A 23,167-nucleotide genomic window follows, 5' to 3' on the forward strand; every position below is an offset into this window, starting at 1 on the left:
TCCTTAAGAACAAAGTATCCCTCCCCAAACCAGGAATCTGAACCTGAAACCTGTTCATTAAGGGCACTTTCCTCAGGAACAAAGTTTTCCTCCCTAAACCCGGAATCTGAACTTGGAATCTGTTCCTTTCGAACTTCTTCCTTAGGGACATTAACCCTAAACACGGAATCTAAACTTTGAACCTGTTCCTTAGGGATATCAACCCTAAATCCTGAAGCTAAAACATCTCCTTAGGAACATTAACTTCAGAAACAACTTTCTTAAAGACATCTTCCTTAGGAACAAAGCCTTCCTCCCTAAACCCGGAATCTGAACTTGGAACCTGTTCCTTAGGAATATCTTCTGTAGGAACAAAGTCTTCCTCTATAAAATTGCTTCCCATAAATTCTTCAACAAGAATGGTAAAATAATCTTCCTTCGTCGAATACAGATCCCCCTTTTCACATTCATCTAATACTTCTAAATGAATATCAATAATGGTACGTCGAACAACAGGACGACGACCAACAGCACGTTTTGTCCTCCTCCTTTTTTCCGTTGGAGTAGATCTTGGTTGTTTACGTTTTTTTACTAAGGTATATCCATATGGACCAAGATGATGGTCCACATGATCAATAATTTGTTCTTCCAAGGATGGAGGAGGTTCTTGATGAGCTCTTCTATAACGTTTTCTTCTTTTACCGAGGAAAAAATACTGCGGAAAAAAGTGAAGGAACGAGTAATTTTTAGGGTGTGAAATATTGTTCACAAAACAGTAATTACTACTTCAAACCCAAGTGTAAAATGCTACACTCCTAAAATGCGAAATCCTACACACTACTAAATCTGAAATTCTACAAACACCCCTAAATGCGAAATCGGCCTACACACACCCTAAAATGCGAAACCGTACACTCTTTTACTCATTTACATATTCATTCATGCCTTTCTTTTTTTTATTTTCTTTCTTTTTTTCTTGTAATATGAATTTTTTTTAATTTTTCCTTTTTTTTTTCTTCTAAATATAATTTTTTTTTTTCCTTCTTTCTTTCTTTTTTTTCTTACCTTCCAGAGGAGGTAGATCATAGCAGAAAGACCAATGAAAACAGGAATGGTAGGAAGGTATGGAAGCAAATCGGAAGGGTCAATCATCCCTTCCTCCGTTATCTTCTTTACCTTCATAGCCTTCGGTATAACTATAGCTGTTCCATCCTCTGCTGGTGTAATCCTTGTGGTTGATGATGTTGTTTTCGTTGATGCTGTTTGTTGTGGTGGTCCTTGAGGTTTTCCTGGAGGAGGTGGACCCGGACCCGGAACCGGCCTTGGACTACCAGTGTTCTCATTAACAGTAGAACCTGTACCGGAAGAACCTGGATTCCAAGTTCCAGTGGAACCAGTACCACCACCACCTCCTCCACCTGCAGCAACACCTGGCCCACCTGGCCCACCTGGACCACCTAGACTAGCACCTGAAGCAGAATCTGGAACAGCAGGAGGACTAACAGCTCCGGGAATCCCTGCACCAGGAACAACAGGGATACCTGCTCCGGGAACACCAATACCGGGAATTCCAGCACCTCCACCACCACTACCTTGACTATTATCACCAACACTCTCGGGACTGACACCCGCACCCGGGACACCACCTGGACCAGACGAACCTGGGTTCCAGGTTCCCGTGGAACCTGGTCCAGAGGAACCAGGTTTCCAGGTTCCAGTACTGCCGAGACCAGAAGAACCGGGCTCCCCGTCTGTAAAGCAAAATAAGGGAGGAAGAACAGATTATATATGATTAAAAGTGGTGGTACATATGGACCTTCCCCTACACTGCGCACCTTGGTGTGCGCACTTCCCTATTTTATTTTCTAATTTTTTACTTCTTAACACTTTTTTACTTTTTTCCTTTTTATTCCTTATTCTTTATTTTTTACACGTCCTAATTTTTTTTACACTTTCTTTTTACACTTCTTTCACTTTCTACATTTTTTTTTACGCGTCCTAAATTTTTTGTACACGTCCAGAATTTTTTTTTTTTCACTTTCTTTTTACACTTCTTTCATTTTCTAATTTTTTTACGCGTCTAAATTTTTTACACTTCTCACTTTCTATTTTTTATTTTTTCCTTTTTCTTTCTTCCTTTCTTTGTTTCTTTTTTTTCTTTTTTTTCTTGTTCTTCTTTCTTCTTTTTCCTTCTTTCTTTCCCCCCCCTAAGCAGCTAAGTAGGAGGCTATATTGTTGTTCTTATACCCTGAAACAGCTAAATACCAGGCTACATTGTTATTCCAACACCCTAAAAAAGCTAAATACTATACCACCTTGTTGTCCTTACACGCTGAAACAGATAAACATCAGGCCACATTGTTGTGCATATACCCTAAAACAAATAAAAAGCAACCCACATTGTTCTTCCTTAGACCCGTAAAACAGCTGAACACCAGGCTACATTACTGTCCTTTGGGCGCAAAATCCTTATTCTTCATACCCCAAACTTTAATTTCCATACCCTGAAACTTCAGTTCTTAAACCCTAAACCTCAGACTCCATACCACGGACCACTATTCTTATACCATGAACCCTACTCCTATACCCTAAAACCTTCCACACTCTGAACCTCAATTCCCATACCCTGGACCACTATTTCTAAGCGCGGAACCCTAAACTCTGATCTCTACTCTCACACCCTGTACCACTATTCATAAGCCCGAAACGCTAAACCCGAATCCCTAAATCCGGAACCCTAAAACTTTTTTTATTCTTTTTCTTTTTCTAATATTAATTTTTTTTTTTCCTTCCCGCGTTAAGAAGGAACATCTTCATTCCTTCCATTTTTTTCCTCTATTCTTTTTTTGTTTTTTTCATTCCTCTTTTTTTTTCGTCTTTTTTTTTTTTTTCTTCTAAAATTAATATTAATTTTTTCTTTTTTTAATTTTCAATTTTTTCCCCTTTTTTATTTTTTACTTCCTAATTTTCAGATGCATCTTTATAGATGCACACATTTCTTTAAGAGCGCTCATTTCTTTTTTTTATTATTATTACCTGGAGCTTGGGACCTGGGAGTCGGTGTGGCAGTACCTGTGCTTTGAGTTTGGGAATCAACACCTGTAGGAGCGGGTTAAAGAATTATTACACCTTTACCTATCACAGAACGATCAAAACCTTCAGGAAGATCGTCATCATTCCTTCCAGAAGTAGAAGGAATACTAATGTGGACTTCACCAGGCTTACTATACGGGACACCAATAGGTACTTGGGCATTAAGGCATACACCCCCATCATGATTGTCCCTGTCTTTGCACTCACCTGGTTTAATTTCTTCCTTTATTTCGGGTACCTTCTGATAAGTGTCTACTTCTGAACTACCCGCGGGAGTTCCCGTAGTACTTTCAGGAGTACTTACAGAAGTAGTGTCCTCAGATGTTTTAGTTACTGTATTACTCACTTCAGGCTCCGCCTTACTCTGCTTACACAAAGTATCTATAACAGTCAGAGTATCATTTATTTGGTCATTCGCCTGGAGCTCCCTCCTTATTCTTTCCCGTTGTTTTTCGCTTCCAATTTTAAATTTTGTACATTCGTCCCAATTACATGGATTACATGGAGGTTCCTTACATTCATCAATTCCGTGAAGATTTCCTCCAAGAGTAAAAGATTTTTGTGCAACTCCGCTAGTGACACATTTTTCTTCAAGAAGTTTTCCGTATTCATTCAATATTAGACAGGCCATAGTTTGTTTAAATATTTTGTTATTTTCCTTGTGCTCAGTATTGTTCTTAGCACTATCCCCCTGGAGGCTGTATATATGCTTTAAACCTTTAGTAATATATTGACATGCTTTTTTACTTGCTTCCGAAAGTGCACTATTTCCATCCTGAATTTTTTCACATAAACTTGAATCAGTTCCATTCTTCTCTGTTATAGCAGCAGACAGTTCAGTCAATAATTTCCCCATGTCCCCATCGTCCCAAATTTCATACTGCCAATACAATGGAAAAAAGAAGGGAGGAACATGGAAGTATAAGAAGTACTTAAACAGAAAACATTTTCCATTTCCCCTGTGAAAAAAAAAATATATATATATATATATATTAGCCCAATTTCAATTCTATACACTTAGACAGCAATGTTCAATATGAATCCTTTCCAAACCTCCCACTTCTTTTGGTTCCCTTCCCTTCTGTCTCTGGTCCACTGTGTTGTTACACACTGGGCGCCATCACATAAGTTCTTATTTATAGCATTTATAGTAGTTAGAGTTTGCGTTATGTTGTCATCGTTGTCGAGTATTGTCTTCAACTTTTCCTTCACTCCTGTTCCACCCACATTACAACCTAAGTCCTTGACCCTCTCACACTGAATACAATTCTTCTTATCAGTGTCCAAACACCAAGTATCCTTATTTTTATTTCCTTCGTCAAATGCTTCTCCTATTGTATCTTCGCCGACCTTACAGGGGGGTTTAACCTCCCGTTCCAACTTATCTGCATATGCGTTTAGGAGGAGGCAGGCCATAGTTCGCTTAAATAAGTGGTCATCATCAGGGTAGGTATCGCCTTTTTCCTTCTGAATATTATATATATACTTTAAACCTGCAGTAATGTAGTGGCAAGCTTTTTTCTCTGTGTCCGTGACTATTTTAATATTTGACCCTTTAATATTACAATAAGTTCCCATAGTTTCATTATTCTTAGATATTTCACCAAACATATGTTTGGTCCTGTATTCAATATCACCCCATGCTTCACTCTATAAATGAAAATGAAAATATACATATGTGTAAGCACTAGGTATACCAAATCTCTGTTTATTCACTTCCCTAATATATGAAGTCTTCCATTCTTATTCTGTATTCCCCGTCTACAGTGGCAAATATGTGTCCCCCTTACCTCCTGTCTTTTCCTGTTGCTTGCCCATTTCTTCGCTACGCAATCAGCGCGCTGACATAAGGTTTTACTTTTGTCTTTACAGTCATCACTTAAGGGTGGTGTTTTCTGTACTGGCACCGGATTAACCTGTGCTTCTATTTTCAATACTTTCTGTTTTATTTTTTCTTCCAGTTTTGGGTCCTTCTCCTTTACTTTCCATACTTCTTCTTTTACTTCCTTCAGTTTATCCTGAACATTCCCCTCTAAATCCTTTAACTCCTTTAGTAATGTGTCCACTTCAGAACTATCCTTTGCGTTCTTTAATTTTGGTGTCCTCTGTGTTTCTGCGTCTACAGTGGTCCTTTTACTTTCATCCCTACACCAGTTCTTCCCATGAATTTCGCCTAATTCCCCTTTCCTATGTTTACACATTAAACTTTCTGTAATCAAATTTACTAAATCCGCTTCATTCCTATTAATATCACTAATTTTCCATAATTCACATTCTTTACCTCTGTTCCCATTATTCAATATACTCTCTACAATCATCATTGCCTTATATGCATACTCAACATTTTCTTCCTGCATACAATTATTTTTCGCATATATTAACCACAAGTTGAAGAGGTCACACCGTGTAATGCACTCACCACTTGCCTTTGCCTTTTTTCCTTTATTTTTCTCACACGAGAATTCCTTCTCTCCAATTGTCATTAATAGATTTTTTATTAATAGTTCGCAGAATTCCTTACTCTTCTGATTGAACTTTACACCTAATTCACCGTCATTATCTGCACACAACGCTGATAAGGCCTGCCACCAGTTCCAATCATAGTATCCTCCGTTCTCTTCAATCGGTGTGTTGTTTAATTTTGTGAACCATTCTCCTATATCGACTGAACATGCATTACATTAGGAACAAATGAAAAGGGTGCGCACCTTATGGATTTACTACTTCTTATATATTTATATTTACATAGAGGAATAGTATTCCTTATAATTCTTATATTCCTTCTACATACAAACAGGAGCAAACTGTCACTTACGGTCTTCATCTTCCTGCAGCCCTTCGATTGTACAATTTTTCGTAAGCCATGGTGGGGGTTTGGGGGGTGGGCATATGTTAGTTATTGCTTCCAGAGCATTCTTTATTTCCGGATTTTCTTCCTTTCCTTTCTCTAACAATTTATTCAATGTGGTTCCCATCTGGGCTCTGTCACTGTCTTTGCCTATGTCGCACTTTCCCGTATTTTGCTTATTTCGCAGGTCTTCGTTCACACTTAGTGTGCAAGTTGCATAGCTTTTATACCTTTTGCATTCAAAACAATGAACACCCTCAGTGCTACATGGAGATGTGCTACGTTTAATGTCTCCACTTTTAGTGAAGGCATCCGTTATAACATTCTTGTCTATACACTTCTGTTGTTCCAATTTATCGGCATAAACGTTTAATAGAATGCACTTCATAACTTGCTCAAACTGCACATTATCAGCAGCCTTCTTTTCTTCCTTCGCTATTTCTTCGTGGCTTTTGTTTGTTTTACTGACTTCACTCTTCTGAATGCCATATATATGTTTTAAACCAGCAGTAATTAACTGACATGCTTTTTTATTAGCATCATCATCTGAGCCATCCTCCCCCTTAAAATCATTACACTCATTCTGCATAGATTCACTATTATTGGTCATATCTTTAGATAGTTCCTTCAGTCTATTCTTGAAGTCTGTATCCCAATATGTACACTGAGCTCAAGGAAAAAGGAAAGAGGAAGAAAGAAGAAATGGAACATATATATGTAACCCTAATGTACATATACACGGCTCGTAGTTCTGTTTTCCCCTCTAATTATGTATAAGAAATACTATGCCTTCCAGTGACCTTAATTACAATGGAGAGTGTTGTTCCCTTACCCAGTCCTGTTTGTCCGTGTCTGAATTTTTCCGGTCTTTAAACCAATTAATTGTTACACAGTTTGCACGTGCACATAAGGTATTATTTATAGTATTTAGGGCAGTTAGAGCATCCAAAGCTTTCTTTATTTCCTGCTTTTCGGTGTCAGTTTTCCCTTTCTTGAACACTTCCTGCACTTTTTTTTCTATATTATCTTTGTCAGTGTCGCATTCTGCATTTGCATTCCGGAGGGAAGTATCCACGCCTAGTGTGCACTTTTTATAACTATCATCCCTTTTACATTCAACACATTCCATGTCTTTATCAGTCTTCTCATCCTTACACCATTCAACCCTCATTTTATTTCCTTCCTTAAACATATCTTTTATTTCTTCTTCTGTAATATTACATGGGGATTTAACCTCTTGTATCAATTTGTCCGCATAAGCGTTGAGGAATAGGCAATACATGGTTTGACTTGTTAGTCTATTATTCCTTGCTTTCTTTTTGTTTGGCTCATTCGCATTCTCCTCAGCGCTATAAATACCCTTTAACCCTGCAAAAATGTATTGACATGCTTTCTTCCCTGTTCCATTCAGTGTAGTGTTCTTTCCAACAGTGCTCTCGCACAGTGTACCCATGGTTGCGTGTTTCTCCACCATTTTTTTAGATATTTCATTCAGTCTACTTCTGGCGTCCGGATCCCAAAATTTACACTGAGTACCAAAAGGAATGAGAAAAGGAGAACAGGACATATAATGAATGACGGAATACATACATATATAGGCACACATATATACACATACATATATATATAACATTTATAGTTGTCCCTTTCCGTTACTCTACGTATAAGACACACGGTTCATTAAAATAAAAGGTTGACCACAGTGAATACCACTGCTCACTTACCCAGTTCTGTTTTCCCTCGTCTTTATTTATTCTGTCTTCAAACCAATTTTTCGCCACGCACTCCAAACGTTCACATAATTTATCCTTTTTGCTGCAATCTCTGCCTATGGAAGGAGAAAAAAGAAGAAGAAAGGCGGAGGGGAATGGGGAGGAAACAGAAAGTATGAACTGTCTTGCGCATGATAATGGAATGGTATGGTTGTATATTCGGTTAGTGGTATGTGGTAAGTTGTAGATTGTCGTTGTTAGTGGTAGGTGGTAGGTTCTACGTTCGAGAAAAAAAAAGATTTCGCTTACATATGCTGTTCAGAGTTCTTTTTACTCTGCTATTGTTACTAAGCATTTTTTCTACTTTCTTTTCTATATTATTATTGTCCGCCATGCACTTTTTACTATTTTCTTCATCGAACAGATCTTGTGTCACACTTAGTGCGCAACCAAAATTTTTTTGCCTTTTACATTTAACACAGTTAGTATCTGTCTTGCATAGAGTTCCTTTCTTAATTTCTTCATACTTAAAAAAGGCATGGTTTATACCTGCCTCCGGCTTACATTTCTGCTTTTCCAACATATCTGCGTATAAGTTCAAGAAGACACAAGACATAGTTTGACCAAATATTTGGTTGTCCTTTTTTTTCTCAGTATCATTCCAATCCCCATATGGCCCAATCTTATATATGTGTTCTAAACCTTTAACAATGTATTCACAAGCTTTCCTATTTGCTTCCTTATATTCTGTACCACCTTTCTCCTTCCCAAGGTCTTTGCATATACCGCCGTCTCCTGTATCTGGATTGGTCATAGCCTTAGACAGATTATCCAATAATTTTCCGACGTCTTTATCCCCCCAAAATGTACACTGCACAGAAGGGAAGGATAAATGGAATATATATGTGTATAATCCATGTGCATGTACATATAGAGTCCATGGGACGTTCCTCTTTTTTTTTTTTTTGCTTAATTATGTATGAAGAATACTATTCATTAGGATGTCCGTAACTATGGTGGACAATAATGTTCATTTACCCAGGTTTGTTTGTTCCCGCTGTTACCTATTCTGTTATCAAACCATTTTACTGTTCCGCATTGTGCACGCTGACATAGATCCTTTTCGTTGCTACAGTCTTTACCTATAGAGCCAAAGTGAAGGAATAGTGGAATGTATGAGTAGTAGTTGAATGTGGTGGTACACAGTGGTGGTGCACCTGGTGCCGCTGTCGTCCTTCTTAGGAGCAGATGCTGATTTTGCATTCTCCTTACATAAATCACTTATAGTAGTTAGAGTTTGTTTTATGTTGTCATCCTCCCCGAGTCTTTTTTTTATTTCTTCCCGTCGGCTGTCATTCTGTCCACTTTTAGAATTTGAACATTCGTCCCATTCACATTTTTGACATATACCCTGCGTACATTCCGTTTGGTGGAGGTTATTATTGTCAGTAAAGGCCTTTTGTACGGCATCCCGGGCGGTAGGGCACTTTTCCTCAAGAAGTTTTCCGTATACATTTAATGCTAGACAGGCCATAGTTTGTTTAAATATTTTGTCATTTTTTCTGCGCTGCTCAGACTGGTCCTGTCCGTTCACTTCTTCTTTAATTTCATAAATATGCTTTAATCCTGCAGTAATGTAAGTACATGCCCTTTTTTCTGCTCCACTAAGGCCTTTGCAATACTGACCCATATTTGTACTTTTTTCAAGTATACCCTTAGAGAGCCTTCCTAATTCATTATTGAAATCATCCCAGGCTTCATACTGCCAATACAATTGAAAAAAAGAAGGAAAGAATACGTAAATATCAGTAGTACCTTCACGAATATTTTCCATTCTTCCTGTGAAAATATATATATCATTCCATTTTAATTCTATAAAATTGGACAGCAATGTTCAAAATGAATCCTTTCCAAACCTCCCACACCTCGTCTTTTCCCTTTTCCGATTTGCGCTCTTCCCTTCTGTCCCTGGTCCACTGTGATATTACACATTGGGCGCTATCACATAAGTTCTTATTTAGAGATTTTATGTTAGTGAAAGTTTCTGTTATTTTTGTATCACTGGTGAGCATTGTCTTCATTTCATCTTCTACTTGTTTATCTCCTACTTTGCACTTTAGATTGGGTACCCTCTTACATTCAACACAGTTACCACCACTACTCTTAACCGCACACCACTCACTCATTTTTGCATTTCCTTTATCAAATACTTGATCTATTGTTTGCTCATCGACCTTACAGGGGGCTTTAACCTTATGTTTCAATTCATCTATGTATGCGTTCAATACTGCACATAACATGGTTTGTTTGAACTCTCTGTTGTCCTTGGCATGACTTTCACCTTTCCCTTCTTCAATACCATAAATGTGCTTCAAACCTGCAGTAATGTATTGGCATGCTGTCTTCTCTGGGGCAGTGACTATTTTACTAGTTTGAGCTGTATCAGTACAGTGACCTCCCATACTTTTGCTATTCGTAGATATTTTATTAAACATATCTGTGGCCTCCTTCTTAATGTCCTCCTGCATTTCACTCTGTCAATATAAGGAAGAGGGAAAAAGAAAGAAACAAATGTATGCTATGTAATTATATGCATCCCCTATAATTATTATATGTGTCCAGCCCCCCTCTTTTTTAATTCTAATGAGGACAATATTGTGCCTTATTCTAATGAACAAAACTGTGTTCCTTTTATTGTAATGAGGACAATATAATATTGTGTTCACTCACCCAGGTTGGACTCTTTTTATTGTTTACACCCCATTTCTTGCTTACGCAATTTATGCGTGTGCAGAAGTTATTTATAGTAGTTACAGCAGTTAGAGTTTGTGTTATGTTTCTATCGCTGTTGAGCATTGTTTCCAATTTCTCCTTTACATTGGTTCTATTGTTGCCCTTATCGCCTACTATACAATCTCTATATGTTACGTCCCTTCTACATTCAACACAACCACCCTTATCGCTGTCCGTACACCAAGTTTTCATCTGTTCATTTCCTTTACTAAACATTTGTTTTATTTTGTCCTCGTCTACAGGGCATGTGCTCTTTGCTTTCTCCTGAAGGAGATCTGCATAGGCATTTAGTGCAGCACATAACATGGTTTGTTTAAATATTTTATTATCGGGCGATGGCCTCCCATCTTTGTCCTTATCATCTGTTTCTTGAATAATGCTGTAGATATGCTTTAACCCCCTGTTAATGTACCTGCAAGCCTCTCTGTCTTTTTCAGTTAGTGAACTATCTTTCCATGCAGTTGGGTCGCATGGACTATCAGCGGCTGTGTCACCCTCGTTCATCTCCTTGGACATCTGTCCTAAGTTATGCTTGACGTCACCCTGTATATTATTGTCAGTCGCACTCTATAGGAAGGGAAGCATATATATGCGTTCAGGGAATATACAGCACATGTGTTTACCCCCTTTTCCCTTAATGCACAGATGGCACATTGCTCACTAAATTGTCCATGACTCCTTAAAGACAATACAGTTACTTACCCAGTCTGCCGTTTTTTGCCTATTCCCTTCCCATTTCTTTATTGCGCAGTCTACACGGTGACATAAGGTATTTAGAGAACTTAAAGCTTTCTTTATTTCGCTCTCCTTCTGTCTAAGGATCCCATCCAACTTGTCCTTTACCTTTATTCCGCTTACTGTACATTCTGAGTAGTCTTCCTTCGTACAATCATCACAACTGTACTGACCTGTGCATGCAGCACTTTTAATTCGATTATTAGAATTAAAGGCCTTCTGTATGCCTTGCTCTACGGAGCAGGAAGATTTTTCCTCCTCCTCTAATTTCTTTATAAGAGAATTTAGCATCATACATGCTACCAGTTGCTGAAATTTTTGGTTCTCTTTAGGGTTCTCCTGCTCTTTTGGTTTATATTCCAGCTGAATACTGTATAGATGATGTAACCCCCCAGCAACAAGCTTGCATGCAGCTTTCTCCTTTTCATTCAGTGCACCATTCTTCCCGTTACCGTCATTGCAGTACTGGTCAGCATCTTTATTCTGTTGAAGTACTCTGTCCATAAGATCTTTCCCATCTTTGTTCACGTCATCCCAAAAGTCCTTCTGAACACAACGGGCAACAGGGAAGCATATATGTGCACTTAGTGTGTACGAAATATTAAAGGTTGCCCCCCCTTCTTAGTTCATATATATAAGACATCCTACCTAGTGAAGTACCCTTAACTGTGAAGGACAATACTATTCCTTACCATGTGCGCCTTATCTGTTTTGTCCTTACCCCTGAGATTAAACCATGTATCTGCTACTCCCTCTAAGCGTGTCTTGAATCCTTCACTGCAGGCATCACCTGCGGGTGACGCCATTGTGGAGGAAGGGTGATGATGGTGATGATGGATTAGTTGCTGCTGAGGAGGAGAAGGCGGATGGTGATGTATTTACATAAGGCGGTGAACTACTTGTACTGTCTACTGAGGGTGATGTTGTTAGTGGTGGTGATGTCGTTTGTGGTAGGACTTCCATCAGAGGAAGAAGCTACTAATGAGGAGTGGAAAGGAGGTAAGGGGCGGGACGGGGAAGGGAAGGGAACTTCCCCTCCCTCTCCCCCCCCCCCTCCTCTTCTCCCAAAATTGTTCATATTCCCTTATTACTCTCACCACCCTCATTAGTCTTACTACCCCCCTCATTAGTCTTACTACACTCACCCATTAATTCATTTAACTCTTAATCTTTTATACCTTAAAAGCTCCTCTCTCACCCTGCGGTGATTAAATAGCAGGCCATAATGTTCTTCCTAAAACCTAAACCCGAAATTCTTATTCCCCAATTTTCCACTTATTCTCCACACACCACTCCAATTTTCCACTTTATCCTTAACCCGGATCCCCCCTTATCCTTAACCCGGGACCCACCTTCCCTAAAACTCTAAACCCGGGACCCACCTTCCCTAAAACCCTAAACCCGGAACCCACTTTACCCCTAAACCCGGGTCTCACCTTCCCTGAACGTTAAACATAAAATCATTCTTCCTTTTTTATTTTTCCTTTCTCCTTTTATTTTTCGTTTCTTTTTTTTCTTTTTTTTCTTTCCTTTCTTTTTTTACTTTCCTTCTTTCTTTTTTTTACTTTTAACGTTACGTTTAACTTACCTTGGGGTGGTGGTGGTTCTTCCCCGATGGACTTCTTTAGGAGACCCCCCCTCTCCCTTTGGTTGCGCCTGAGTGAGCTCTTTATTATGACTGAAAAGCTCCGTTCTTGCTTCTTTCCCCCTAGTATTTCTTCCTCCTCGCCTTCTTTTAGATCTATTTACATTCTTCAAAAAAAAAAAAAGATAAAAAAAGAGAGCAACCTTGTCTTTCCTTATATACTACATTCTTTCTAAAAAAAAGAAAACGAAGGAGGAGATCAACCTTCCATCCTTCCTATATAAACTGCATTCTACCTATGTAGTTTATTTGCATTCCTCTAAAAAAGAAAAAAATATATATTTCATTTTTATATTATATTTCTCTCTAATTTTAAAAAAATTAAAAAAAACAAAAAAAAAGTCCTTCAGAGAAATTGTTTGCCCAGAATTATTCCTAAAAAATTTACTATAAAAAGGAATACATTTACGGACCGTTCCTGCAATTTGTTCGTAATAAAATCTACTACAAGATCTTTACAGAATATATATTTAAGAACCACCATGGTAAAAATTCTTCAACAGAAGAGTTATATGCAAATTATTTGTCACAAAAATATTATTTAAAACAATATTGCCTTCTTCTCATTAGGAAAGTTGTTCCATACGAAAAAAATTTTATATTTTTATAATTGTGACTGAGGAACATTGCTACCCAAATTTTCCATAGTAGAATAATTCTACATGGAAAAATATATATAAACGACCCTCATTCATTTTATTCCTCTAAACTGGAAAAAAGGAGAAAAAAATAAATCTCCCTGTGCCCATTTTATATACTTCATTATATTTCCCTAAAAATGACGTTCTGGAGGGGTAATGGTCTTGTAAAAAAGGAAAAATTTCCTCTACAATGCACTATTGATAAATTCAAACAACCATTATAATTCTATTCAATAGAGTGAAATAATACTGCCCTCCTTTTTTTTCCTCAATGGTATGAAAATTAAAAAAAAGGAAGGAATTATATTAATGGGAATCGCTATTTCTTCCGCCTTCCTATTTATATGTTCCCTCCCCATATAATATATAAGCATATATTATTCCGTATAATTCCTTATTCAACTATCCTTCTAATAAAAAAGGGAAAACAATCTTTCTCCTTCCTCCACACATCTTACCTATGTAGACTTCTTTGCATTCTCTTAAGAAAAAAAATAAGAGGCGAACAAGGTTCCCCCTTTCCCTATATGCATTACACTCTCTTAGGAAAAAGAGGGAAGAAGAAAAAAACCGTCCCCCCCCTTGCACACTCTATGCCCCCAAAAAAAATTAAAAATTCCCCAGGGCTAAGGCTAAGGTGGGAAACGAGTTCTAGATACTAGGAATGGGACCCAGAGTTCAGCTTTAGTATTTAGGGTTTTAGCGTTCAGGTTTTACGGTTTAGGGTATGAACGTTAGATTTTATGTTTCAAATTTTAGGTTTTAGGGTTCAAGTTTCAAGTTTTAGGGTTCAAGTTTCAGGTTTTAGGGTTCAAGTTTTATGGTTTAGGGCTTGGTGTTCAAGTCTTATTGTTCAGGTTTTAGGGTTTAGTCTTAGGTTTTAGGGTTAAGTTTTAGGGTTTTAAGGTTTAGTTTTGGGGTTTTAGGGTTTTAAGGTTTAGTTTTGGGGTTTTAGGTTTTTAGGATTTTAGGTTTTATTTTTAGTGTTTCAGTGTATAGCGTTCAGTGTTGAGGGTTCTCGAGTTCAGGATTTAGGATTTAGGGTTTCGATTTCAGATTTCTATGTTTATTTCTAAGGGTTTCGTGTTTTGACTTGAGGGTTTAGGCTTTATTGTACAGAATTTAGGATTTAAGCTTCAGGATTTAGGTTCGAAGTTTTAGTGTTTAGGTTTTAAATTTTAGTGTGTAGGGTTTTGGGTTTCAGGGTTTAAGCCTTGAGCGTTTAGGGTTTAGGGTTCAGATTTTATCGTTTCTGTGTTTATATTTAGGATTTAGGTTTCAGGGATTAGGGTGCAGCGTTTAGGGTTCAGATTTCAGTGTTTAGATTTAAGGTTTCAGGCTTCAAGGTTTAGACTTCAGGCTTTCAGTGTTAACATCTTAGGGTTAAATGTTTAGGGTGCATATTTTAGCGTTCAGGATTCAGGGTTCAGGTTTTAGGGTTCAGAGTTTAGCGTTTAAGTTTTTCGGATTCATGATTTAAGTTTTTCGGGTTCAGGGTTTAGGGTTTCCTGGTTCATGGTTTAGGTTTTAGAGTTGCAGAGGTTTTATGTTTTGAGGGTTTAGGGTTCAGAATTCAGGGTTTTAGGTTTCAGAGTTCAGGGTTTAGGGTTCAGGGTTTAGGGTTCATGATTCATGGTTTAGGGTTTAGGTTTTGGGGTTTAGGTTTCAAGGTTTAGGGTTTGGGGTTTAGCGTTTAGGGTTCGAGGTTCAGGGTTTAGGGTTTAGGTTTTAGGGTTTAGGTTTCAAGGTGTAGGGTTTGGGGTTTAGGCTTTAGGGTTTAGGGTTCAGGTTTTAGGGTTGCAGAGTTTTTAGGTTTTGAGGGTTTATGATTTAGTGTTTAGGTTCAGGGTTTAGGGTTAACTGCTAAATGTGTTACTTGAAAATCGAGCAACGTATGTGGATTAGACGATCCATTCTTATTCGCTCAGAATGTGGCGTAAATAGGAGTGTTACCTACCGACATGGGTAATCTACTTGCCGTGCATTTCTTTGTAAACCATATCTGAAAATACAAGGATAGGATCCAATAAGTTAGTGGTACTGCTGGTGCTGGAAGGGCTATAACTGTGAGTTTGATATTAGGTAGAATCTTCCCTGTATCTTGGGGCTTAACTTAAGTTGCACCCCTTGGTAATGAAGTGTATTTGTGACACTATTGATAAGAGGTACGTTAAGGTTGTTATCATCAATTTCGCCAAATGTTGAATAAAATCTACAGCTACATATTTCTTCTAAATTACTACGTGTGTTTTGTCTCTGTTCCCTATTAATAGAACTATTTGGTTGTTTGTCTGCCGCGGTACTTGTACCAAAATTTTCCTTCCTATGATATGACGGGTGTTCGTACAAATAAAGCAAATTTTTAAATAACTTCTCTTATCTCTGTGAATTGGATATTTTTGAGAACCACTTAAAGGCCGTGACAAAATCTTCGTTCATGAAATCAAATAAAAAAGCTGCCTTCTTGTGACACTCTTTCGCATTGTCCAGCAAAATATATGAACTCGAATTTTTATAAGAATAATTCTCAGAGTGGAAAATTAAAATGGGACACAAAATTGATTTGATTGAATTTATGGAGTGCTTCATATCAAATGTGTCTTTTAATATTCTCTTCATTAGAGCGTTGGGTACGTTATTATTTTCTCTCCCTGGGGGGGGTTCATTATCGCTGTAAAATAAAGACATGTCACAAGTAATTATTCCATTTCCGGACTTGTAAGAATTCGTACCTACAGAAGCGCTTTTCCACGTTCGATTGCATACGTTGCTGCGAATGGTAAGGACTCTTTTTTTGCGAAGTTCTTTTTGTTCACACTGTTGACTGTCATGTTGTAGGTTACTTTTTCGTTCTTCTTAAATTCGAGACAGTGGTATAATTCTTTCGAAGTCGTCACTGTGCAATCTTTCTGCTTCGATTTGTTGGAAACAGCGTAGTGGTTTTCCTTCCTCGTCCGTCCGTCACAAAAAGGGACGTCTTGACTGTGTGGGACATCCTCACAATATGGAACATCTCCCTCAAGGATGCCACCCCCAACTGCCGTGGCCTCGTCAAAAGTGTTATCGGGTGCTCAATATATACAAGTTCATCCATAATCTGTAAATGCAAAGGTACCATTTGACGCGCGCCAAAAGTGCATTCCCCCCGTGGTCATTTAACTTGTAATGCAAAGTTGACCACAGCCCTTCCATTCCAGCATGGGGGACAGCTTCTTATTACTATGCACACGCTAAAAATGTAGGATCCCCTTATTTGCCCGTTCGAGTGGACCAAGACATGAGGAGTGGGCACTGTTCCATCTCCTGCACAAATGGGCAAAATAGATTGTTCAGCCCTATTGTGTGGCAGTCCGCATAAAAATGAGTCACAGTTGGCTTACCATTTTACGAAAAAAAAAAAGCAAAAAAAAGCAAACGAAAGAAACATTCTGCCTACCGTGCACATTGCTGATGTCGCTTGAACATAGCCAGAGTGCATTTGGCACATGTTTATATTTTCATCTTTAAAAAAAAAAATTGTGCCTTTGCGGGATACTTTCCCTTGTCCGTCCCGAATTGAGGGAAGAGTTCCATAAAGGGGGTGGTGATGGTGGTGGACTGTCCCCGCATGTACGTGTTAAGCAGATCCCGTTTAGTGTTTATGTGAAACAATTTTTTATGAGCAAGTACGGTATAGGTGCAGTACTTTCCATCTCAGAGTTCCAATGTAATTCATTCCAGTGGGATATATATATATATTTCTTTTTTATTCGCCCTTCTGAAACAACTTTGATCTGTACTGATTAAACTGTATCATTTGGTCAGCAGCGAGTTTCTTTTGGGAAATATATTTTACATTGTTGACTCGAAATATATTATTTTGTGTCCTAAATACACAAGGAATGGCTACTTTAGCTGCTGCTTTTTTTAGAACTCTATAGACGGGGTCTTCAAATCCTAAGCTATTAAATGGACTGATGGAAGGAATGTGGAAAATTGTTTTTCCTGTTGGAACTCTAGCAACAAAATAGTCGATGATTCCTTTTCCTTGTCCCATTTTGGTCCCATCTGGTTTCTTTGTTACACTATAAGTAGCATGCACATCGAGAAAATATTCTTTTTTTTTTCCTAAATATCTACGTATAATTTGTTTCATTTCGGCCAACTTTTCTGCTCTTATTCTTCTGGGGCATGCAGCAATAAGTGACTTCCCAATTTTTATGTCTGGGCCATTGAGCGGCACTATTCTTCCTTTGGGCGCTTTTAGACGCACGGGCAGTGGGGCTTTGTAAATTACAGGCGGCATACTGTTTTGTATATGTGATGTCTGTGTTGGGGCGGGTGTACATTTTTTATGTGTGCGTTCGAAGTGATCGAGTGGGAATAACCCATCTGCCTTTACATCCCAATGAAGTGGGGGGTAGACGTGGGTGTACCCACCGATATGATCGCTTTATATGTATGTATCTTTCCACACCTGACTACGTTTAACCCTTCTTTCTAGCATTCACTGTGATGCTAAATCTTGCCCTACTGTGTGTAATTTTTAGGTCCATTTAGCATGTGCTACTGTGGACTCTTTTTAAATTGGCACAAGGGAAAAAAAAAAAAAAAAAAAAAAAACTATTCATCTTATTCATATAAATGCATACTTCCCCATATCGGTTGTTTCACACCTCTTAATTAAACCGTTTTTGCTTTTGTTATTTTGTCAAACGGGGTCAGTGGGATGACGTGCTGAAGCTGTTCCAGTATGGCTTTCCATTTTCCCATCGGTAGATTGAACACACATATTCCGAGTTATTCGAAGATGGGAGGAACAAAAGGGGTTACATCGTTTTCTTACTGATTTGTTTATTCCCTTTTATTCTGCACTAGGCTGTTGTTAAAACGGTTCGCTGTTTCGAAGTATATACCGCTTGATTTTTCCTCCTTTATCATCCTCCCGTTGGTGGGCCAAAAAGTTAAGAAGAACGGAAAAAATATACATGCAGCGCTAACTGCACCTTGCCCCGGAGTGGTTTACCCCTCGTGATATATTTTTTAACCTCTAATGTGTGTTATTTACTACACACATGCATTCATTTCTTTCTCCTTAAAAACACGACATGCGTTGGGCAGCCGAAGTAACAAACCTGCAGGGGGAAGTCCGCTCAGCTTTTTGCCATTTTAACCGGCGCGTTCACTCCAAATGGGGGCGGGTATATGACATGCTTAATTGTGCAAGTCGCCCCCGAACTGGACACTCGACTGTAGTGCCCATGCGTCTGTACACACAGTGGTACTTATAGTAGTGCGCAATATTGGTGGTTTGTTTCTTTATGTTACATGTTTGTGCACAATATATTGTTGTGTGTTGATGTGAGCGATAAAGGGGAAAGAAAAATGTATTTATTTTTTTTTCTTTTTGCGAAAAGGAGGCACATATGTAACGACGCATAGACGAAAACAATGTTATGGTTGAAAAGGGTCTAACTGGAACGAACAGGTCGGCGCAAACAAACGAAACGACAACGTTAAAACAGGTGTATGATAAGCTATTCGCGCTACAGTTCCAGCTTTAACTAAAAAAAGTGACAACGGAAAAGGGGCGCGGCCATATGCAGTAAGGCTCTATCTAAAGGGAACAGCTGCCCCCTCGGCAGAAGGGAACAATCGGAAAAATCCCCACCAAACTTGTAGATACCCGATATTCTTTCCTCATCCGAATTAACAGTAACAGGAGCAGCTGCATTCCTCGGTTTGGACACCCGTGACACTTTTGCATGAGGAGGAGCATTCGGTTATTTTATCATCCTGGGTGTTAGTTCCTTCTGGTGTTCCGTCCCCCGTGTTGGTTCCTTGTTGTGGGGTGTCTTCCGTACGTACACCAGACATGGTACTTTTAGTGTGCATATCGCTAGATTGTCCCGAGCTGGTATTCTTCTTATTCTTAAGTAGATTAGATCTCTCCAGTTTGGGCCCCTTACTTGCGTGTCTATACTTCATGGTAAAACCCGTTTTGTTTTTACAGCTGCATTCACATTCACAAAAATTATCGGGTAGGCATTTTATGCATTCCTTATCTGTTGTTTTTGGGGAAAAAATCTTTGTGGCTGACGTATTTTTTGTTCGTTGCTGAATATGTGAGGTTATGTCAGAGCTTATTCCGTGAGCGTACGTCAATGCAAGGAGTAGGGGTAGAAGAAAAATTAAAACGCGTTTCATCTTGGAAATAGGTGAATGTGGGATAATGGGTAAATATGTAAAATAGGTATAGGGGCATATACTTCTTTAGGAATGTGGGCAGTTTAAAAGCGTAAGGGGGGGTAAGGCGAAAAAAAATTCCTCAGAAAAGAAAAAATAGGGATTTAAGCATAGGACATGAATTCTGCTAAGGAATATAAGTAGTTGCCACGAAAGGAGGAAAGTAAGAAGAATTATGACAAATTGCAAAAAAAATAAGGGTAGCTTGGAAATTAAGAATAAAAGTGAAAAGGATAATAAAACGAGAAAACAAAATAGAAGACAACTGGTCGGATATTAAATTTTTTGAGAGACACATGTAGACATTAACGATTAAACAACTATCGAAATGTCCATCCCTGGAAAAGCTGTTTTTTTTTTTTTTTTTTTTTTTTTTTTCATGTAAATAGCTATATTTTTTCTCAAAAATGGCTATTTTTTTTTTTTTTAATAGCTAGCTAAACAAAGTTTCCCATTAATTGCCTTTCCTGTTCAGGCATTTTCGTTGCCACTTCCAGCGCTTCATTTGAGCATAAAAGAATTGTGTACAACGACAGGCAATTCGGACGAGACAGCTATATTGGAAAAAAAAAAAAAAAATATATAAATAAATACAAATTCCTGCGCATGAACAGATACCGCTCCCATTTTTTCCTTATTATATAAACGAATGTGACAAAAGGCAGGTGCTCCTTTTGGCTAAACTATGTTTTACTCGAAAAATGAGTGGGATAGCATTTTTCTTGCTCATTTGTGACACCTTTTAACAAATATTGAGCTAGATAAAGTCACGTATAGGTAAAAGTGCTGCAAAATTGGATACATAGAGAAATTTTATTTTTTATCCATTTATAGAAATGAGCATATAATCGCCTGTTTAAAATGTAAATTGACGTTGCCCAGAACTGTTGCTAGAAGCATCATTTTGAGCGTGTCTAAATTAATCTTTTTTGGAGGATATTTAAAATAATATAGCTAAATTGCAATGGGAGGATTTTTTTTTTTTTTTTCATTTTACGTGAAGAGAACAGGTTCTTCCCGAAAAGACGTATCATCATCTGCCACTTCATTTTGTTGAAATTTCTATTGGGGCGTAACCGAATGTATGCAAAGTTGCGTTTTGAATTTAAGTCAGCTTTCGAAAGCGAAATAAAGAATGCTCATACGGTTTCGGTAAGGAAAAACGGGACGATCTAGCGCACATGAGAAACGGTATGTTCATTAGAAGTGCTTCTCCCTAATCAGTGCACTCTCTGTGAACAGCGAAAAGCTCCACCTTTTTCAGCGTGAAGTGTTCATACGTATATATGTATATATACCATTTCGCAAAATAAACACTTTCGAAAATGTGGTATTCTTAAAAAATGGAACAAAATATAGAGAGGTTTGGTGCAAGAAAGTGTGCATGTTGACTGTACTAAGTGTAACATATATGTCCACATTTTTGTATGCACTTTCTTTTTCGCGTGGATTTAACTCCTCTTGTTTCTGCTCTCACCATATTTATATGCCCCCTCTGTGGTATAACACTTTTTCGTAACGTAGTTTCATGTCTGGCTCTTTTTTTCCGTCAGCAACACCACATGAAATTTCTTCTTCTGGCTTTTTTAATTATGGGCTCAAGGTACTGCACAACGTGATCCTTCATAAGATAGTAGGGATAGAACTGCGTGGAGGAGGAAAGTAAATGGTGAAGAGGTAAAGCAGATAAGCGGTGAGATACGCGAAAAAGCGAAAATACAAACACGCAAAAATATGCAGAGCTGCACCCCCATTCTCGCAGTCGTAGGGCCGTACAACTTCTTACACATTTTTACCTTTGGGGCCGAGAATAAATTTTTGTCAAAGGTAGAATTGGAAGAATCTTGCGAATTGTTCGCTTCTTCCGATGTACTATTCGCGTTTTCGACGACAGGATCTGCTTCATTTTTTTCACTCAGATTATCAGATAATTCGGCCTCATTATTCTTGTCTCCCTCTTTGTCTTCGCCATCTTCTGGATTATTTTCGCCACTTTCGTTTTCTATATTCGTATCAGCGTTTTCGTTTTCCGACTTGACTTCATTGTTTTCGCTCAGTTCTTCAACGCCTTCAAAATTTTCGACATCACTATCATCCATTTTTTTCTAAATTTCACTTTTGTATGCTGTTTATCGGAGATCTTTTTTTTTTTTTTTTTCGTATATTCAGCTAGCAATACTGTAAAGCTGTTCCTATTTATTTATCTGTACTTCTTCCGCTTTGAAGTTCATTTTTTTGTTTCTTAACGTGAAATAAAATAAAAACTCCGGAAGGTATTTGCTTCTTCGTGTGTGTCTACACATATGGCATTTTAAAGAGAAATCCTCCTTACGCACTTTTTTTTTTTTTTTGTATTACTCCATTTGAAGGTTTAATTATATCTTTTTATTATCTGACTTTGCACGTTTTTCGCATTATTTCCTTTTTGCTTCTATTTTGAAAACTTTTTTCTCGTCTTATTATGTTCCATTGGATACCACACGGTATATGCGTGTTGGACTGATAAAAAAGACGTGTGCTTTCATTAATTCCTGAACTCCCATTTTGGGCGAATTTTAAACCAACATCGACATAGGAACGTACCTTTAATGATCCAATTGTTTCCGTCCGATTTTTTTGTCGTGATGAATGTCTTATTAAGGATATATGAAGGGGTGGAGAGGTTTTGAAAATAATCTTACTGCCTACTGAAGTTAACCATTATTGCGTGAACTGTGAAGGTAAATTTTTGCTTTTTTTTTTTTTTTTTTTAGCACCTTTCACTTATAAAATACGCAGTTGAAATTTTACAAACAGGACATCTTTCGAGAGGAGCCCACTGGAAAATTTGGATGCTGTTATAGGCATATTTTCAGAAACGGTTTCGTTATATTTGCGCCATGTGTTTGTTTTGTCTGCACGAGCAGGGGTTAACCTTTGAGAGACTGTGTCTTTATGGCAGCAAAGGTTGATCACAAGCTACCACGCTGTCATTATTTCGCCATCACATTTTTAGTGATTTAAAGAATAATGGAGCTCCTGTTTTTAGATAGCCTTCACGGCATGGTTTTTGGTCGACCATTTACCAGTTTCATTACCCTTTCGTTAAGTTTTTTTTTCTTTCACCATTTGTTGGGAAGCGATGTAATTGGAAGAAATGGGAAGGTGTAACAATCCAGGGTGAACAGAATTCGAATAGGAGTGAATTTTCAGTGCCGCTTTACCTTTTAAAGGATGAGAGGGGGTGAAATACGCCACGGGTGTTATCAGTGTTGTAAGAGGAAGATATACGTCTATATGCAATTTTTTCAAATGGCTGTATTCTCTTCTTCTTTTAAATGTTAATATGGAAAATGTGAGACCGCTCACAGGAATAAAATTAGTTACATACTTTTTCTTATTCCATTTTGAGGGGAAAATGTGGGACCGTAAAATTCACGTATTATGTACATGTTTTTTTTTTTTTTTTACCCCTTTTTTGGTACAAAAATTTACCCTTTTTATGTAATTTCCGTGC

The 23,167-nt window shown here is 38.0% G+C and overlaps 5 protein-coding genes across 5 annotated transcripts; all 5 read right to left on the reverse strand.

Annotated features, from left to right (window-relative positions):
• Positions 1 to 217: 217 nt before the first annotated feature.
• Positions 218 to 12,309, reverse strand: PCOAH_00050890 (SICA antigen; the record flags this gene model as incomplete). Its single annotated transcript, XM_020061871.1, has 18 exons — positions 218 to 694; positions 1,045 to 1,730; positions 3,016 to 3,078; positions 3,205 to 3,952; positions 4,126 to 4,722; positions 4,863 to 5,737; positions 5,888 to 6,584; positions 6,753 to 7,448; positions 7,645 to 7,748; positions 7,942 to 8,503; positions 8,671 to 8,774; positions 8,905 to 9,394; positions 9,558 to 10,166; positions 10,363 to 10,992; positions 11,128 to 11,706; positions 11,853 to 11,950; positions 12,073 to 12,138; positions 12,258 to 12,309. The coding sequence occupies 18 exons, from the start codon at positions 12,307 to 12,309 to the stop codon at positions 218 to 220; spliced, it is 8,133 nt and encodes a 2,710-aa protein (XP_019917328.1).
• Positions 12,310 to 15,504: 3,195 nt separating this feature from the next.
• On the reverse strand, positions 15,505 to 16,638 carry PCOAH_00050900 (Uncharacterized protein; the record flags this gene model as incomplete). The annotated part of the gene is made up of 4 exons (XM_020061872.1): positions 15,505 to 15,769; positions 15,857 to 16,117; positions 16,213 to 16,428; positions 16,562 to 16,638. The coding sequence occupies 4 exons, from the start codon at positions 16,636 to 16,638 to the stop codon at positions 15,505 to 15,507; spliced, it is 819 nt and encodes a 272-aa protein (XP_019917265.1).
• Positions 16,639 to 17,191: 553 nt separating this feature from the next.
• Positions 17,192 to 17,731, reverse strand: PCOAH_00050910 (Uncharacterized protein; the record flags this gene model as incomplete). The annotated part of the gene is made up of 1 exon (XM_020061873.1): positions 17,192 to 17,731. One exon carries the CDS (start codon positions 17,729 to 17,731, stop codon positions 17,192 to 17,194), a length of 540 nt encoding a protein of 179 aa, XP_019917370.1.
• A 1,403-nt stretch (positions 17,732 to 19,134) lies between these two features.
• PCOAH_00050920 (SOAP) lies at positions 19,135 to 19,413 on the reverse strand (the record flags this gene model as incomplete). The annotated part of the gene is made up of 1 exon (XM_020061874.1): positions 19,135 to 19,413. The coding sequence occupies one exon, from the start codon at positions 19,411 to 19,413 to the stop codon at positions 19,135 to 19,137; it is 279 nt and encodes a 92-aa protein (XP_019917105.1).
• A 1,664-nt stretch (positions 19,414 to 21,077) lies between these two features.
• Positions 21,078 to 21,864, reverse strand: PCOAH_00050930 (Uncharacterized protein; the record flags this gene model as incomplete). Its single annotated transcript, XM_020061875.1, has 2 exons — positions 21,078 to 21,316; positions 21,468 to 21,864. The coding sequence occupies 2 exons, from the start codon at positions 21,768 to 21,770 to the stop codon at positions 21,221 to 21,223; spliced, it is 399 nt and encodes a 132-aa protein (XP_019917229.1).
• Positions 21,865 to 23,167: the final 1,303 nt, after the last annotated feature.

Source organism: Plasmodium coatneyi, chromosome 13 (genome assembly GCF_001680005.1).
Source record: "Plasmodium coatneyi strain Hackeri chromosome 13, complete sequence".
In the NCBI taxonomy this organism is placed as follows: domain Eukaryota; phylum Apicomplexa; class Aconoidasida; order Haemosporida; family Plasmodiidae; genus Plasmodium; species Plasmodium coatneyi.